Source organism: Saprolegnia parasitica, assembly GCF_000151545.1.
Source record: "Saprolegnia parasitica CBS 223.65 unplaced genomic scaffold supercont2.7, whole genome shotgun sequence".
In the NCBI taxonomy this organism is placed as follows: Eukaryota; Oomycota; class Saprolegniomycetes; order Saprolegniales; family Saprolegniaceae; genus Saprolegnia; species Saprolegnia parasitica.
In genome coordinates this window covers 897,485-912,490 of record NW_012156401.1, presented here as the reverse complement: position 1 = coordinate 912,490, position 15,006 = coordinate 897,485, and the positions used below count along the sequence as shown (strand labels likewise).

Genomic DNA, 15,006 nt, shown 5'->3' with positions numbered 1-15,006 from the left:
AGTGTCATGCATCGCAATACCACCAATTTATTGCATTAACTGTTGTTGAAGTGAGTCTATTTAGATATAATTTACACTGAACTGGATATGGTGGTGGACTATCGATTCCAAGGTGCTACGATGAGCCGGCCGCCGAGAGGCTTAGCCGAGCGGGAGACGTGGCGAATTGCATTAACTGTAAAACTAGTGCCAGTCTATCCTATCTGGATTGTACTTGTCGCAAAGCGGCACGCTCGGACGTGATACCACGGTAATAGATGAGGAGCAAGTGCATTCAACCAAGCGAGCGATCCCAGTCCGAGGCCATGCAAACAACCTAGAAAAAATGACCTCGTGTCGCAACCAGTTATGTTGGCTGTGCTTGGTGCCTTTCCGAGTGCATTTCCTAATTACATGCACTAATGCTAATAAAAGAACGATTGATTTATCACTACAGTCAAGTTTTTTCCTACAATAGAGCCCGCAAATGGTTTTCAACTTTGAAATGAGTTGCGCATTTCGACTTGCACAGCATACGAGGCTTCCATGGCCGTCGGGCGGTCCTCGGGCTTGAGCGCCATGCAGCAGCTGCCGAGGTCGCGGTACCAGCGTGGGCAGCTCTCGGAAAACGACGGGCGGAGCTCCCCGGTCATGACTTTGGCCATGATGGCCGTGTCCGTGTACGGGCGCCCGCTGCCGTTGACCTTGTCGGCGTACGGTAACTGGTGCGTGTCGAGCTCCGAGAGAATGACGCCGAACGAAAACATGTCGGCCGACTCGGCGTAGTGACCTTCCTGAAGCACCTCGGGCGCCATCCAGCGGTACGTGCCAATGCCGGCCGTCATGGTCGCGTCATCCATTTCGCGGGCAATACCAAAGTCGGTGAGCTTGGCGTGCAGATCGTCGGTCAAGAGGACGTTGCGGGATTTCAGGTCGCGGTGAATGACCTTGTGCTCGAGCGTATGAAGGTACACGAGGCCCTGGAGGATGTCGTAGGCCAGCTGGAGCTTTTCGTGCCACGAGACGGACGCGGTCGAGGTGCCCTGGAGGAAGTTGCGAAGGTCGCCTGCCTCGAGGAACTCGGTCACGAGCATGATGTCGCTGGGACGGAGCCACGAAGCACCGATGAACTGTACAATGTAGGGCGACTCCATCCTAATCACAAAGGATGAGAATCCACAGTTGGTTGAAGGGTCGCGTACTTGGCCAGAAGCTTGATTTCCGCAATGAACTTTGGCAGCTCGACGCGCGCGTTGTCATTGGGCAAAAGCTTCTTGACCGCCACGCGCATGCCTTGGTACGACGCGAGAAGCACTTCTCCGTACGCGCCTTGCGCAATCGGCTTGATGATGGTGAGCTGCGCGTGGCTGATGCGGTACATGTCCAGGTCCGAGACATCAAAGTCGGCCGATGCACCCGACACAGCAGACGTGTTGGTCGACGAAGCGTGCGAGCGCGACGAGATGGGCTGCACCACCGGGATGTACTGTGTTGTTGGTGGCTGGTAGGCTTGCTGTTGCTGCTGGTACATGGTCGACGCCTGCGTGGACAGCTGGTATCCTTGCTGATTGTACGCTTGCTGCGTCGGTACTTGCACGTGGTACTGCACCGCCGGCACGAGACCGGGCTGGTTGTACGCAGCAGCGTTCGTCGTCGCGCCCGAGAGACCGGGAATCGCGATGGATGTGTCTTTGCGCTTGCAAACGCACACGATGACCGCAATCATGATGAGCACGATGGCAACACCTATGATGATAAACATCGTCGACACCGAGCTTGCCACCTTGTTGAACGAGTCGCTCGGATCCGCGCCCACAACGCTTGACGGGCGCCATGATGTTGGCGACGGTGTCAACGTGATCATGACTGCCGAGTTGTTGACGCAGTACGAATACACGGCTGACCGCGTCGTGGCCGAGCAAGTGTCGCTCTGCGGCTCGCACGCCCCCGTCGTCTTGTACATGCAGGGCCGATCGCCGCTGCAGGGACACGTAAGGCGCGAGTCGTAGCAGAGCGTTTTGTTTTGGCAGCGCGCAGTGAAGGCGTTGCAGAAGGGCCGGCCGCGGCCGTCGTGCTGGGCCACGTCGCCGGCGAGGCAGCGGTCGCGGATCGCGTCGTAGCACGGAAAGGTCGCGTTGCAGACGACGGGCAGCTCGGAATCGAGGCTTCCGTCAAGCGCGGCGGCGACCGCGCTCCATACTAGCAGTAGTAGCACGGCGATGCGGCGACGATGTTGCATCTCGGGTTCTGCCTGCTGGCGCTCGATGTGGGTGCATGTCCCGGCCTGTCTATTTGCACTGTATTTTTCAAGTCCGGCATCTGGACCGGGACCAGCGTTTAGAAACACTGGCTTCTGAAACAGAGTATAGCTTTGGAGTGGCCTTGATTGACATTCCTGTTTCGGGTTCTCGTCGTGATTCGCAAACGCTTACGTGCAACCTTTATTGTCAGTGGCTCAATGCGCGGTGGCTACGCAGGCGGCTCGTGTGCTTCTCCTGTCGCAAGGGTGACCGTGCTTGTTTTACAGGACGCTGCAGTCGGGATACGTGGATGCACGCTCAATTTCATAGCACGGCCTGCCCTCTTGACCTTGTTCCGCATGTCGAGCTCCACTGTAGCTACTAGCTTTGTTTCGCGATAGGTTCGAAGCGTTGGTTGGTGCACGACTCCGCACAAGAGTTGCAGACTCGTGTTGAAAATGAATTAGCGGTCACCACCAACTGAGTGCATTGTTCGGGATACATCGTCCGAAGAAAGAAGAGTTCAAAGATAGACCAATCGGTCGGTTGCGTGAAGCCAGGCTTTTTCGACGGCGGTTTCTTCGTTTTACCAAAAGTCGAATGCGCGCTCTGTGGCTCAGCTGGGTGACCACGGTCGCCGCCCTCCACCATGGCGGCTGGACGCGCCTCGGTCGCGCGGACAGCGGCGCGTCCTTGGATTTACGCTTCGCTCTCCGTCCAGCGCAACCGGATGCTCTGGCGGCGCAACTGGCAGCTATCTCGGACGTGCACTCGCCTGCGTTTGGCAAGTACATGTCGTCGACAGACCTCCGAGACCTCGTGGCGCCAAGCGTTGCGGCCTTGACTGCTCTCGATGCGCTCTTAGATGGCTTCAATGCGACAACGACCGGCCACGGCGACTACGTGCGCGTGACGCTGCCAGTCGCGGCGGCGGAAGACCTCTTCGCCACCGAGCTGCACGAGTACAAACGTGGTGACCGCCGCGTCGTTCGTCCGTTCGGCGCCTACGCCGTGCCAGCTTCGATTCGGGACCACGTACTGCTCGTCGACGGCCTCGAGCACTTTCCGACGGCCTTTCGACGACAGTCGGCGACGCGAACCACCGCCAGCATCGATGGCGGCATCTCGATCAGCGCAATCCAGCAGCAGTACGGACTCCCCACGGACCGCGCCGCCACGGATGTGCGCAACCGACTCGTCGTCGGCGCCTTTCTAAAAGAGGCCTACCGCGCGTCGGACCTCCGCTCGTACTATGCGCGTAAAGACAAATGCTTCGTTCGTCTTGCATCACATTGGTTGCTAGGGAACCACGTGGCTTCGAGCGCGCTGCCAAAGAGCGTGCAGTGCACTGGCAATGGTGGCGACGACGCGCCGGCCACGGGCGAAGCGTCACTCGACGTTCAGCTCGTCATGGGGCTGACGGCCAACGCCGAGACGTCGGTGTTCTGCTACAACTCTTACCGCGATGCGACGCGGCCGTTTAGCGACGACAATCAAGAGCCCTTTGTGACGTTCATGCACGATATCAACGCCATGGAGCCGGCGCCGTCCGTGGTGTCGATCAGGTGCGCACTAGCTACGCGTTTGGGGTACGATTGTTGTGCGACTAGCTATGCTGACGACGAGTGCGCGGTGCCACCGGCCTACATTGCAGCACTGGATGCCGAATTCATCAAAGCGGGCCTTCGAGGCACCACTGTCGTCGTGGCCAGCGGGGACAACGGTGTCGTTGGAAGCACACTCATCTCGTTTTGCGGTCGGTCGACGTGTGCTCGCTTTGAGGTGCGACGACGACATTGGCATTCCACTGTTCTGATGTACCACCTCGGTAGACAGGGTATCCGGCGTCGTCGCCGTATGTGCTTTCGGTCGGCGGCACGCAGCTGCTTGAAGATGTTGAGGACGACGGCAAGCATCGCCAAGAAGAAGTCGTGTCGACAGACACGAACGGCGCCATCACGTCTGGAAGCGGCTTCAGCTGGTACGCCTCCCGACCTTCGTATCAGGTACTAGAATCGATATGCGAATTCGGCTGGATTGCAAATTGGCGCAGGACAACGTTGTTCAAGCGTACAACTTGAAGGAAAATCTCGATGAAAGTACAGCAATGTACAACGGCGACGGCCGCGTCTTCCCTGACGGTGCCAGACGCACACCCGCGCCGTACTCAAACTCCTCCTTTGCTAGTCGTCGCCATCGGACACAACGTCCCCATCGTTGTTGACAATATGGTCGAATGGACGGACGGCACGTCGGCGTCGGCGCCCATCGTTGCAGCACTCCTCAATCAAGTCAACAAAGACCGTCTTCTGCGCAACCTACCGCTACTGGGCTTTGTCAATCCGTATTTGTACAAGGTGCTGTCGTGTTCTCTGCCTCAGGACGATGAGAGCCGTTGCGTGTAGCTCTTCGACGTCTGCCCACATATTTTTCGAGACATTTCTGTCGGCAACAACAAATGCGGTGGCCATGGCCAAGATTGTTGCGACTCTGGCTTCTCGGCGGGGTCCGGGTGGGACCCGCTTACTGGTGCGTTGCACAGCTTGCACTCTCTCTGCTCAACACAAATCTAGGACTTGGAGCAATTCAATACGACCGATTCGTTGAGGACATGATTGCCTGTGAGGCTCGCATGCACGAGAAGGCTCCACTAGTACTTGTCTCGAGTGGCGAGCGGTATGCCTGACGACGAGGTCCAAGTTGCTGGAGCGAAACATTGTTTGTAGGGGAGACGTGACGTTGTATGTGGCCGGAGGCGTCGTGCTGCTCGCAACAGGTCTTGCGCTCCTGACGATGCGAGGCCGCCGGCCCGTTATGGAGGATAGCATCCATCTCGGATACAAGCTCGTCGACTAACGCTAGCTTATACATCTGCATTTCTGTCTGTCATCGCCACTGCTACATGTTTCGGTCGAGCCATGTGCGAACAGCCGCAATGCAGGTCGGGCCGTCTACGTGCGAATCGCGTGAACAAAAATTCGCCACAAACCAATTTGTGTACCCATCGCATCGTGCTTCTCGAGCCACGGCGAGTAGAGCAGCTCGTCGGCCGACGCGCGGTGGCGAATCTAAACCAGCGTTAGAGAGCAGCGCTTTCTCGGACATCCATACGTCTCGGTGCAAGCAGCCGTCGATAAACTCGCGAAATTCGTCGGAAAATTCTACAGCGCCATTGCGTCGACGCTCGCTTATGTATATGGGGGTACCGTCGGGGGACAACGAAGGCGTTGTCGCTTCGATGATCGACTGCACAATCTACGAGACCGTCATTTGCGTCGTACCAAGAGACGCATACGTCAATGTAGCTCGAGCAGTTCTCGAACGGGTAGCGTCCGGTCGCCGACTCGACAAGAACCAGACCCAAGCTCCATATATCGCACGTGTAGCTACGATGCATTTTAGAAGTCGTGCACAATATCAGAGCAAGAATAACTCGTAAGGCTGGTTTTGGATGCGCTCGGGGGACATGTACTTGAATGTGCCCACAAACGTGTTTGCCATGTCGAATGTGCCCGATAGCTCGCGCGCGAGACCTAATCCTGCATCGTAACAATGGACATACCGCCAACAAATAGACCGAAATCCGTTAGCTTCACATGGCCGTCGCTCGTCACGAGGATATTCTGGGGCTTGACGTCCTAGGCTCGTGGCGAATGAGGCGCTGGTAGCTTGAGCACCGGGGTAGTACGCGGTGGAAATGACGATGTTCTTTTAGATGTTGTAGCCCGCTAAGGATTTGGAACGTCATGCAAGCTAGAATGGCCTCGGGAATGCGCCCAATCTGCCAAAACAGTTCATTTGACCCAATGAGACAGACGACTCTGACCTTTTTGACAACATTGTCGAGGGATCCACAGTCGCAAAACTGCAAGATCAAGCTCAGAGCGTGGTCCTTGAAGTACGCCCCATAAAAGTCCACAAGCCTAGACATATAAGAGACACGACGACACAGTGGACGCTTACCAGGGAGTCTTGAGACTGTACAGAGTTTGGATCTCGGTGAATATCTGGTTGCGCTGGCTTTTATCGTAGACGTTGTTGACAGTCTAACAAGACTTTGCGCACGAGAAACCTCGACTGAGAGTTCCTGCACCTTGATCGCGTAGAACGCGTTGGTCTCGGGGTCGTGCGCCTTGATGACGTTGCCGCTGCATCCGCGACCCAAGAGGCTGACGTGCACAAGCCGGTGGTGGTCAACACCGCTCACCTACAAGACCGAAATGAGACTCGACCTTTGCTCAAGTATGTACATACCTTGAAGATCGGTGATGTGTCATCACGTCGACCCATCCGAACGCCGTCGCTGTGCTGGAGCTGGCTCAGGAAAAAAGTCATTCGGTGGCAAGGACGTTCAGGTCGACGAAAGGATATGTTGATCGAGAGCGACCCTTTCCGAAACGTTGTTTCGCCAATGTCGCAAGAGATCTCAAGCTCGTCCTTCTCCTCGTGGATTGCATCGTCATCGTCGTGCTTGCCGTCATGCACGTCGAGACGCAGCGGCTTTCGCGGTCGGCGCGCCCCCATGCTTGAGCGTTTCGCGATATCCCAAATCCAGAATCATGGATTTCAGAAAGTTTGTTAAGGCGTGAAGTCCACTAAGATTGGCATTTCTTTATTCGAGTAATTTATGCTTAATACACCCTACGCGCATAGTTGTAGTCTGGCACTAAATGACGCAGCTTTCGTAGGTCGGGATCATGTACCTAAGACCAAAACGTCTTGAGCCGCAACGCTTTCGACGCACAAGACTCACTTGATGTTGACAAAGGCGTCTTCGCCGCCATGGCGCTCCATAATGTACAAAGTCTCGGTGATGAGGTCGCCGAGGTTGTCGTTGCGCTGCTGGCCATAGTCGATCGCGTCGCCGCAGTTGACTACACCACATCGAACAACTAGGTCGTTGGCTGTATCGTACCGCGCTTGGTGATGAAAAGGTTGAATATCGTCAAGAGTTGCCGGTAGTAGGGCACGAGAGCCTCGCCGGCGTAGGGGCAGAGCAGCACGAGTTTCTGGAGGACCTTCATCTGCGTACAGAGGATCTGTGGCTGGCGCGTCATGAGATTCTGCTTCATAGGCAGAATCAAGTGCGGAATGGACGTGAGCGACCGGTCCCCGCCTTTCTCGAGCAAATCCAGCGTGCCGTTGAGCGCCAAAAACTTGTATGGCTCGTCGAGCTCACGGAGGCCCTCGATGAAGAGCGGCAGGTAGTGCGTGTAGTCGAGCGTTGTTATGTCCACTTGCCTAGTCCACGTATGACGCATATCGTATGACGCAACCTTGCTAACGCACCATTGCACCTTGCGCACGGCCCCGTTGAAGTTGATGCGCAGCGGGAGATCGCCCCGGTCGTCTACGGATCTCGTCAATCTTGGGTCTGTGAGTAATGATTGGGTTCGTACAAAAGTAGCGGAACTTGGTCTTCTCAATCGCCCGCGCTTTGTAGGCATTGATGCTCTTGGGTGGCGACTTGGGGGCCACGTTCTGGTTGGAGGTGGCTGCCTTGACGCGGTTGGCGCTGCTCACAGTGTTCTTCTGAAGCTCCTTGAGCCGGCCACTCGACCGAGCAAACTGGTCTTCCTTCTTGGACGACTTGGTCTCAGGCTTGGCGTTTCCGGGGACCTTCTTCGCCGGCGCCTTTGTCTCGGCCCGCCGCCGGTCCATCGCAAAACGAATTCCGACTGGCGCCGTTTGAGTCGCCGGGCTAAAAATAGAGGCATCCGGATATCTTGCGGACAATATGTCCAACAACGGCCGCCGTGCGCAAGTCCACGCCGGGATCGCACCACGTCCGACTTCCGTGGGACGACCTCTCCGAGCATGGGCATTCTCAAGTGGCAAATCGGCGCACGGGCGGCTCAACGGGCGTTCGCAACGCGCTCATTGAAGTTGACGTTTTCACATAGCCCCCCTACCCAATGGCCAAATTTGGGTACTCTCAATTCGCTATTGCACACGCGTGTTCGGCGAGCGCGATGGAGGAGGAATGGATCCCGAACGACGAGGACATTGAGACGATCTTTAGCATGGACCAGGGGCTCCTGGGCATGGAGGTACTACCGGCCTCATCTTTCTCTTGGCTCATGCATCGACGTAGGAACCGTCCAAGAAGCGAACGCGGCCCGACGACGGCTCAGACGACGGCGCCTCGAGCAGCGACGATGACGGCGCGGACCTCGAAATGGAGATGGAGCGGCAGATGCAGAGTCAGGTCCAAGACGTGCACGCGATCCGGCGGCTAAAGCACCGCATCATCTCGCGCAAGTCGCGCGCCAAGAAGAAGCGCGACATGGAGGCGCTGCAGGTGCAGGTGCACGAACTCGAGGCGACCGTGAAGCGGCTGCAGGCGTCGTCCTCGGTCGCTCTCGTCTCAAACGCCACGGACCGCAAGACCGCGTACCTGCGCCTGTTTGCGGAGGCCGATCGGCTGCGCGAAGAGAACCGGAACCTCAAGCTCGCGATCGAAAAGCACGTCGGGTTTGCCAACTCGGTGCAGTCGTCGATCGCGGCCGTCGAAAAGTGGGAGAAAGAAAACATTGTGCTCGCCGCGCTCTGCGACTTTGTCGTATTCCACGCGCTCTCGCCCGTCCAGTTTGAGTGTCTCCGCCAGAAGACGCTCGCCGAGTGCGCGAGCTTGACCGTCGCCGCCGACGCACCCCAGCGCTTCCAGGGCTGGGAGGACTTTCGGCGCACAGACTTTCCGCCGCCGAGCGCGCCACACCAGCAATCCAGCGCCGTCCCGTCTCGCGCGTCGTGGGTCTCGTCCAAGGTCCTATCGCTACCGCCGGGAACAACGCTGCAGACAATCGCTGACAAGACGTGGCGTATCTACCAAAAGAAGGCAGCGTGTGAGCGCCTCCTGCCATATCTGCGCAAGCTCGAGGTAGAGGTTCGCGAAATGGTAAGGTTGTCAGCGGTCGCTAGGTGCTGCAAACCGTCAACGACGACGCATTCGTGTGTCGACGGGATCTGCTTTTCCCGCACGCAAAGACCCAGCGCGTGCACTATACGACTCTGCTTGTGCTCCGGGCGTCACATGCCGTACGAGAATGGCTTGGTACCGGTACCTGACCACCGCTTTCATTTGCGTAGGATGGCCGGGTTACGTTCTCGGTCAAGACTATGGACAACCCGATCACCGACTCGGCCCTTGGCGATTCGGAAGCTTGGCTCCATGAGTGTGTCGAGTACGAGACGTCCTTCCCGAGTCGTATGCTCTATGGTGGTTTAGGCTCACACTTTCGCCCGTGCCCAACGGCGCATGTCATGTGCGTTGCCGAGGGTTTCAGGACAACGCAATGGTGTCGTATGCCAAGCCGGCGCTCGTCGAGCTCCTCGCCGTGCTCTTGCGCTGGGAAGCGTATGTACTCGAGCCAGATGAGGAGACGCAACGGTAAAGATACAAACGCGTGTTTCGTCCCCAAGAAATGCCCAGTGTACATGCAGAAAACAACTTTGCTTCATGCCGTGGCGTCTTCGTCGTCCGACGTGTACGAGAGGCGCACATCGATGTCGTCCATCTGCACCTCGGAGGCCATCACAATGGGCGCATCGGCCACGACCTTGAGCATCCCGAGCGCGTGCAACGCCTTGAGCTTGGTGCGCGCGCGGCGCCATTTGGCTTGGACCTATGTCATGCCCGTGAGTCGAAAGATATGCGACATGAGGTTTTGGATACCGTGAGGTTGGCGTGGATGCGGAAGCACTCCATAAACTCGTTGATGTTGATCTCGTTGTCGTGGCTGAAGTCGACCGAGCGCATGAGCTCTTCGGCCTTCGTGAAGGGCTTGACGTTGGGCGGCAGGTGCGCGTTGAGGATGTCGATGCCCGCCTTGAACTCGTCCAGGCTGATCGTGCCGTTGCCGTCCTTGTCAAAGACCTGGAAGAGCGCTTCGAGCCGCTTGCGGTAGCGATACATGTTGTTAAACATGCCACGGCGGTCGTCCTAATGCAACTTAGTGATGGTGCAGACTTGGGACAATGCGTACCGAGACGACTTCATCAGGTTTGGTCTGGCCAGCCGTCTGGTACCGGTCGAGGAACTGCTCGTAGTTGATCATCGAGTTGGCATCCATGGACGTGAGAAGTGGCCGAATTGCTTGCCAGTTGAGCTTCATGTGCAGCTCGTCCTCCATGATCTGCATCCATGTCGGTAGCGACACTAACGTGGTCTGCGTCGGGTCCGCATCCTGGAACCGCTTGAGCAGTTCATCACGGTGCGTGATGATGACGCTGAAAAGACCCTCAAGGTTGGAGGCGACAATGTCCGTCTCGGACGCTGTGGCCATGTACTGGAAGAATGACGGCTTGGCGTTCATCGACTGCGGAATGCGCATAAAGCAGCCCATGTTGTTGGCAGCGCCGCAATAGTTGCTCGCAGAGAATAGCGTCACGAGCATCCCTGTCCAACATCAGTCACATCGTGGCACGTTCAAGGTGTAGGCAAACCTTTCGCGGCATACGGCCAGTCAAAGCCCTTTGGGACGCACTCGTGCGATCGAATGATAAGCTCGAGGCGGTTCTTGACCATAAATTTATACACGTGGTCGGGGCCATAGTTGATGCCTAGATACATCACCACGTTCTTTGGACAAACCATGAACCAGACAAGTCGTACCAGCGCCACGGGCATTTTCCTTCCAGCCCGGTGCCGTCGCGGGGTCGCTCCAAAGGATGTCTTTGACCTTGCGCATGTGCTTGAACATCTTCTTGTCTTCCTTGGTGCGGCCCACGTCGCGGTACTTGCCGAGGTCATAGTACTGGCGCGGCAGCGTCTGCATCTCGTCGAGAGTGATGCCCTCCCGCGTGATACCGCCATGCAAGATCAAAATGCGCTTGTCGAGGACTGTCGCTAGCTACGAGATAGGTAAGGCACGTAACTAGACGCGAATGACGACGAACCGGCAACCACTTGAAGACGACGCAGTACATCGAGTAGACTTCCTGGTCGTACTTGGCGACGCATTCCTACTCAACTTGGTAATGAAGGAATCGGATGCGACGAATACCTTCATGAAGCCAAACACCTCTGTGATGGACCTACGACGTCGAGAGAGTTTAGAAGGACGACGATGGAACGAGCCTCCAACTTGTCTTCGTGATTGCCGCGGTTGATGTGCACAGCGTCCGGGTAGACGATCATCCAAATGAGAATGATGAGCGAGACCTCAACGGACCGATTGCCGCGGTCCACGATGTCGCCGTTAAAGACATACGGGTTCTCGGGCGACGGGTATCCATTTTCGCGGAGGATCAACATGAGGTCGTCAAGCTGCCCATGCAAGTCGCTAACCACCACGATGTAAGATGCTTCGACATTTGAAGGGGGCTCACCCGATGATGGTCATGTGGGGCGCGGGCGCAATCGAAAGGTGCGTCACGTTCGGCTTGCGTTGGAGTCGCTCGAGCACCGTGTGGAGGATCTGCAGCACGTAGGTCTTATGCAGCTTCTGGCCGCGTTTGAAGCTCTCGACAAGCGCGACAGCGTCCTATGCCATGTGATGACAAAGACATCCTCGCGCACAGGGTCTACTTCGCGAGTGATGGGGTCGTGCAATCGTACGCCCTCGTAGAGTTCTGTTATGTCGATCTTGGAGGCCGGCTGCGTCGAGAGACCGAACGAAAGATTGGGCACCTCATCCGGCGGCGCGCCGAGGTCGGCATCATTGTCATTCACACCGGGCATGTATTCATGCAGGGCGCGCAGGAACGACGACAACTCGACCTATCCAAGGCAAAGCTGAGCCAGTGTCTAGTAGGCAGCTATGGACATACCACATCGGCCTCTTCTCTGTTTTCGAGATCGTTGAAGAGCTACAGATTGCTCCTGTCAATGAACGCACCAGTATCGTCTCGTACCTTCCATTGGCTGCTGGAGAAGACTTCGTCATCCGTCAGCGTGGACGACTCCGAGTCTACGTCGCTGCCACGTCCAGCAGCTTGCGGTGTCGTCGGCTTGGCCGCAGGCGACGAGGGCGTGGCCGAAGGCGACGCGGGTGGCTTAGCCGCAGGCGACGCGGGTGGCTTGGCCGCAGGCGACTGCAGCTGCGACGGTGGTGCTGTGGACGGAGCCATCGGAGGTTGGCCCTTCGTCCCGCGCTTCTTGGCTGTCGACGACGTCGTGCCCATGGTGCTGTCCCGTCGGTTGCGGAAGAAAGGTGACAATCCACCCGCAGCCTTCTTTTCTTCCCGAAAGGTTGAGCCATGCGTCCGGATACAAGCCCTGTGCTTTCTATCCGGACGATCCGGGCATGTGCAACGCCTGGTTCCATCGGCGCAAGCACAGCCGCGGCTTGGAGGCGAGCGTGCGAGCATGGCGCCGCGTACATCTGCAGAGCGTAGTCGCGCGACGTAGCGAGAAGGAAAGTGGGACGCCGCATGCGAGTGCATGGAAGGTACACACGTGTATATTGGTCGACGATTGGACAAGTAAGGCCTTTATGCCACGTCAGCGCGCACTGCAGGCTTGAGCATGCCGAGGTGGTGCATGGCTTTGAGCTTGGTGCGGGCGCGGCGCCACTTGGCCTGGACGGTGAGGTTGGCGTGGAGGCGGAATGACTCCATGAACTCGTTGATGTTGACGCGGTTGTCGTGACTAAAGTCAATGGCGCGCAGGAGCTCGTCCGGGTGGTCGAATGGCAATATATCCTTCGGGAGGTGTTGGTTGAGGATCGCGAGGCCGGCTTGGAATTCGTCGAGCGTGATGACACCGTTGCCGTCGCGGTCGAGCGCGTGGAAGAGCGCTTCGATGCGGTATCGGTGCCGGTACAGCGAGTTGAACGCCTGGCGCTTCGCCGGCGTTGCGTCGGCCGTCGACGACTGGTAGCGATCGAGGAACGCAATGTAGGCCACGTTCCCGTGGTCCACCGATGTCACGAGTGGCAGGAGCTTTGCCCAGTCCAAGCCCATGTGCAGGACGTCTTCCACGACACGCTGCCACGTGTCCACGGACACGAGCCCTCGATTACTCGCGTCCTCGGCTTCAAATGCCGTGCGCAGCTCGTCCCGATGCGAGAGGATGACAGAGTAGAGGCCGTCGAGGTTGCCGCCTACAAAATCGTGCTCCGACGCCGTCGCCCGGTACCGGTGGAACATCGGCGGCTCAGTTGCGTCGGCAGAGAGGTGCATGAAGGCGCCGGCGTTGCCCGCACGTGTGTAGTTCGAGGCCGAGAAGAGCGTCACGAGCGGCGTCTGCTCCCCAAAGGGCCACGCAAAGCCGTTGGGCACGCACTCGTGCGACCGCACGATAAGCGCGAGCGAGTTGGTCGCGAGGAAGTCCTTGACGAGGTCCGGGCCGTACTGGATGCCCGCGCCGCGGAAGCTCTCTTTCCAGCCGCGTTCCGGCTGCGGGTCGCTCCAGAGAATGTCGCAAACCGACTGCATCGCTTGGTCGGGAGGTGACAGCGTTCCTTTCAAAGACCGATTTGTGTGCTTGGTGCCAAAGAAATCGGCGCGAGGAATGGCGTCCCAATCGGCGAGGAGCGGGTGCCAGCGCGGAAGGCCGCCGTGCAAGACGAGAACGCGGTCGTCGAGGACCGTCGCGATCTACGCACACATGAAATGACGGAGCCGACGTGGGCAATCTACCGGGAGATGCTGAAAGCAGAGCGAAAAGAGGTCGTAAACCTCAACGTCGTACTTGGCAAGACATTCCTATACGTGAATGTAGTAATTCAGCGCCTAAGACAGGCCAAACCTTCTTGAAGCCAAAGCGCTCGTTGACCGACTCGTCTTCATGATTGCCGCGGTTCAAGAAGACGTGGCGCGGGTAGAGCACAAAGAGGCTCAGCAAAAGGAGTACGACTTCGATCGATGACGCACCGCGGTCGACAAAGTCGCCGTTAAAGATGTACGGGTTGGTCGCCGACGGAAGGCCGTTCTCGCGAAGGATCAAAAGCAAGTCGTCGAGCTGTCCGTGAAGGTCCCTATGGTCGTGCTGGTATACTCATCTCGTTAACGGCCACGAACCCAATGATTGTGATGTGCTTGGCCGGTGCGATCGACACGCGCTGCACGTTCGGAAGTGCTTGGAGCAGCCGCGTGGCGTCGCCAAGGATTTGAACCACATACGATCGGTGGAGGCATGCCGCGCGCTTGTAGCTTCCAATGAGGTCGCGCACGTTCTAGAGGCAATGAGGACCAACGCGCGATATTGGTTGGAATGCAGTGGCTACCGCAAGCGACAGCGGCTGGTCCAGATGCACGCCCTTGTACATGTCGGAAATATCAATTGGGCCAATGTGCTCGTCGGATGAAATGAGTTTCTGAAGCGTCGGCTTGGCGCTTGTCGTCGTCGCAGAGGCAGGCATGTGGTCGTGCAGTGCGTGCAGGAAGCGCGAGAGTTGAAGCTACTGCGGTATGACGTACGTTCAAGAGACGCAATGCTGCGTACCACATCGGCCTCTTCGCGGTTCTCGAGGTCGTTGAAGAGCTATTTGAACGCATCAGGCGGCGCTAGACTACAAGGCTGGACGCACCTTCCACTGTTCGATGATTTCTTCCTGGTCTGGCGGGCTCTCAGGCGTCGCGGCCTCGTTGCTGGGTACGATCTTTTCAGTCGTCTCCTTTGCTTTACTAGCGACCGGCTTGTCGCCGACGGACTTGGACCGCGCGGGCTTGCCTTGCTTGTTGCCCATGTGCTCGACGCTGGCGACTGGCGACGGCAAAGTAGATATGACATTTGATGCTGGGTCCCGCAGTATCCGGATGCCTCTACATACATATGTCCAGTGAAAGTGCATTTAACTGTTAGGTGCGCGAGTGCAGTATTCAGCTTGTGGCTTGGTCCAGT

At 57.5% G+C, this 15,006-nt stretch overlaps 7 protein-coding genes across 7 annotated transcripts; 2 read left to right on the top strand and 5 right to left on the bottom strand.

The window, feature by feature from the left end:
* Positions 1-413: 413 nt before the first annotated feature.
* On the bottom strand, positions 414-2,265 carry SPRG_03075 (TKL protein kinase). The gene is made up of 2 exons (XM_012341656.1): positions 1,182-2,265; positions 414-1,134 (listed from the first exon to the last, which is right to left on the bottom strand). The coding sequence occupies exons 1-2, from the start codon at positions 2,216-2,218 to the stop codon at positions 474-476; spliced, it is 1,698 nt and encodes a 565-aa protein (XP_012197046.1). The 5' UTR covers positions 2,219-2,265; the 3' UTR covers positions 414-473.
* A 554-nt stretch (positions 2,266-2,819) lies between these two features.
* Positions 2,820-5,108, top strand: SPRG_03074 (hypothetical protein; the record flags this gene model as incomplete). The annotated part of the gene is made up of 9 exons (XM_012341655.1): positions 2,820-3,477; positions 3,523-3,784; positions 3,830-4,001; positions 4,052-4,225; positions 4,273-4,360; positions 4,407-4,576; positions 4,625-4,748; positions 4,793-4,895; positions 4,946-5,108. 9 exons carry the CDS (start codon positions 2,820-2,822, stop codon positions 5,073-5,075), a joined length of 1,881 nt encoding a protein of 626 aa, XP_012197045.1. The 3' UTR covers positions 5,076-5,108.
* On the bottom strand, positions 5,039-6,767 carry SPRG_03073 (STE/STE7 protein kinase). Its single transcript, XM_012341654.1, has 13 exons — positions 6,591-6,767; positions 6,474-6,524; positions 6,313-6,426; positions 6,183-6,265; positions 6,046-6,142; positions 5,908-6,000; positions 5,797-5,857; positions 5,653-5,752; positions 5,515-5,605; positions 5,426-5,474; positions 5,331-5,380; positions 5,221-5,287; positions 5,039-5,170 (listed from the first exon to the last, which is right to left on the bottom strand). The coding sequence occupies exons 1-13, from the start codon at positions 6,741-6,743 to the stop codon at positions 5,118-5,120; spliced, it is 1,062 nt and encodes a 353-aa protein (XP_012197044.1). The 5' UTR covers positions 6,744-6,767; the 3' UTR covers positions 5,039-5,117.
* A 37-nt stretch (positions 6,768-6,804) lies between these two features.
* Positions 6,805-7,889, bottom strand: SPRG_03072 (hypothetical protein). Its single transcript, XM_012341653.1, has 5 exons — positions 7,619-7,889; positions 7,509-7,569; positions 7,135-7,460; positions 6,973-7,093; positions 6,805-6,922 (listed from the first exon to the last, which is right to left on the bottom strand). Exons 1-5 carry the CDS (start codon positions 7,878-7,880, stop codon positions 6,886-6,888), a joined length of 807 nt encoding a protein of 268 aa, XP_012197043.1. The 5' UTR covers positions 7,881-7,889; the 3' UTR covers positions 6,805-6,885.
* A 281-nt stretch (positions 7,890-8,170) lies between these two features.
* On the top strand, positions 8,171-9,667 carry SPRG_03071 (hypothetical protein). The gene is made up of 5 exons (XM_012341652.1): positions 8,171-8,269; positions 8,314-9,099; positions 9,141-9,257; positions 9,309-9,403; positions 9,448-9,667. The coding sequence occupies exons 1-5, from the start codon at positions 8,192-8,194 to the stop codon at positions 9,611-9,613; spliced, it is 1,242 nt and encodes a 413-aa protein (XP_012197042.1). The 5' UTR covers positions 8,171-8,191; the 3' UTR covers positions 9,614-9,667.
* On the bottom strand, positions 9,607-12,399 carry SPRG_03070 (hypothetical protein). The gene is made up of 12 exons (XM_012341651.1): positions 12,075-12,399; positions 11,991-12,029; positions 11,749-11,940; positions 11,550-11,704; positions 11,306-11,503; positions 11,225-11,255; positions 11,118-11,183; positions 10,834-11,071; positions 10,665-10,781; positions 10,205-10,617; positions 9,895-10,161; positions 9,607-9,844 (listed from the first exon to the last, which is right to left on the bottom strand). The coding sequence occupies exons 1-12, from the start codon at positions 12,342-12,344 to the stop codon at positions 9,677-9,679; spliced, it is 2,154 nt and encodes a 717-aa protein (XP_012197041.1). The 5' UTR covers positions 12,345-12,399; the 3' UTR covers positions 9,607-9,676.
* Positions 12,400-12,596: 197 nt separating this feature from the next.
* SPRG_03069 (hypothetical protein) lies at positions 12,597-14,886 on the bottom strand. The gene is made up of 7 exons (XM_012341650.1): positions 14,693-14,886; positions 14,608-14,646; positions 14,390-14,563; positions 14,184-14,338; positions 13,912-14,140; positions 13,803-13,868; positions 12,597-13,760 (listed from the first exon to the last, which is right to left on the bottom strand). The coding sequence occupies exons 1-7, from the start codon at positions 14,849-14,851 to the stop codon at positions 12,654-12,656; spliced, it is 1,929 nt and encodes a 642-aa protein (XP_012197040.1). The 5' UTR covers positions 14,852-14,886; the 3' UTR covers positions 12,597-12,653.
* Between the last annotated feature and the right edge of the window lie 120 nt (positions 14,887-15,006).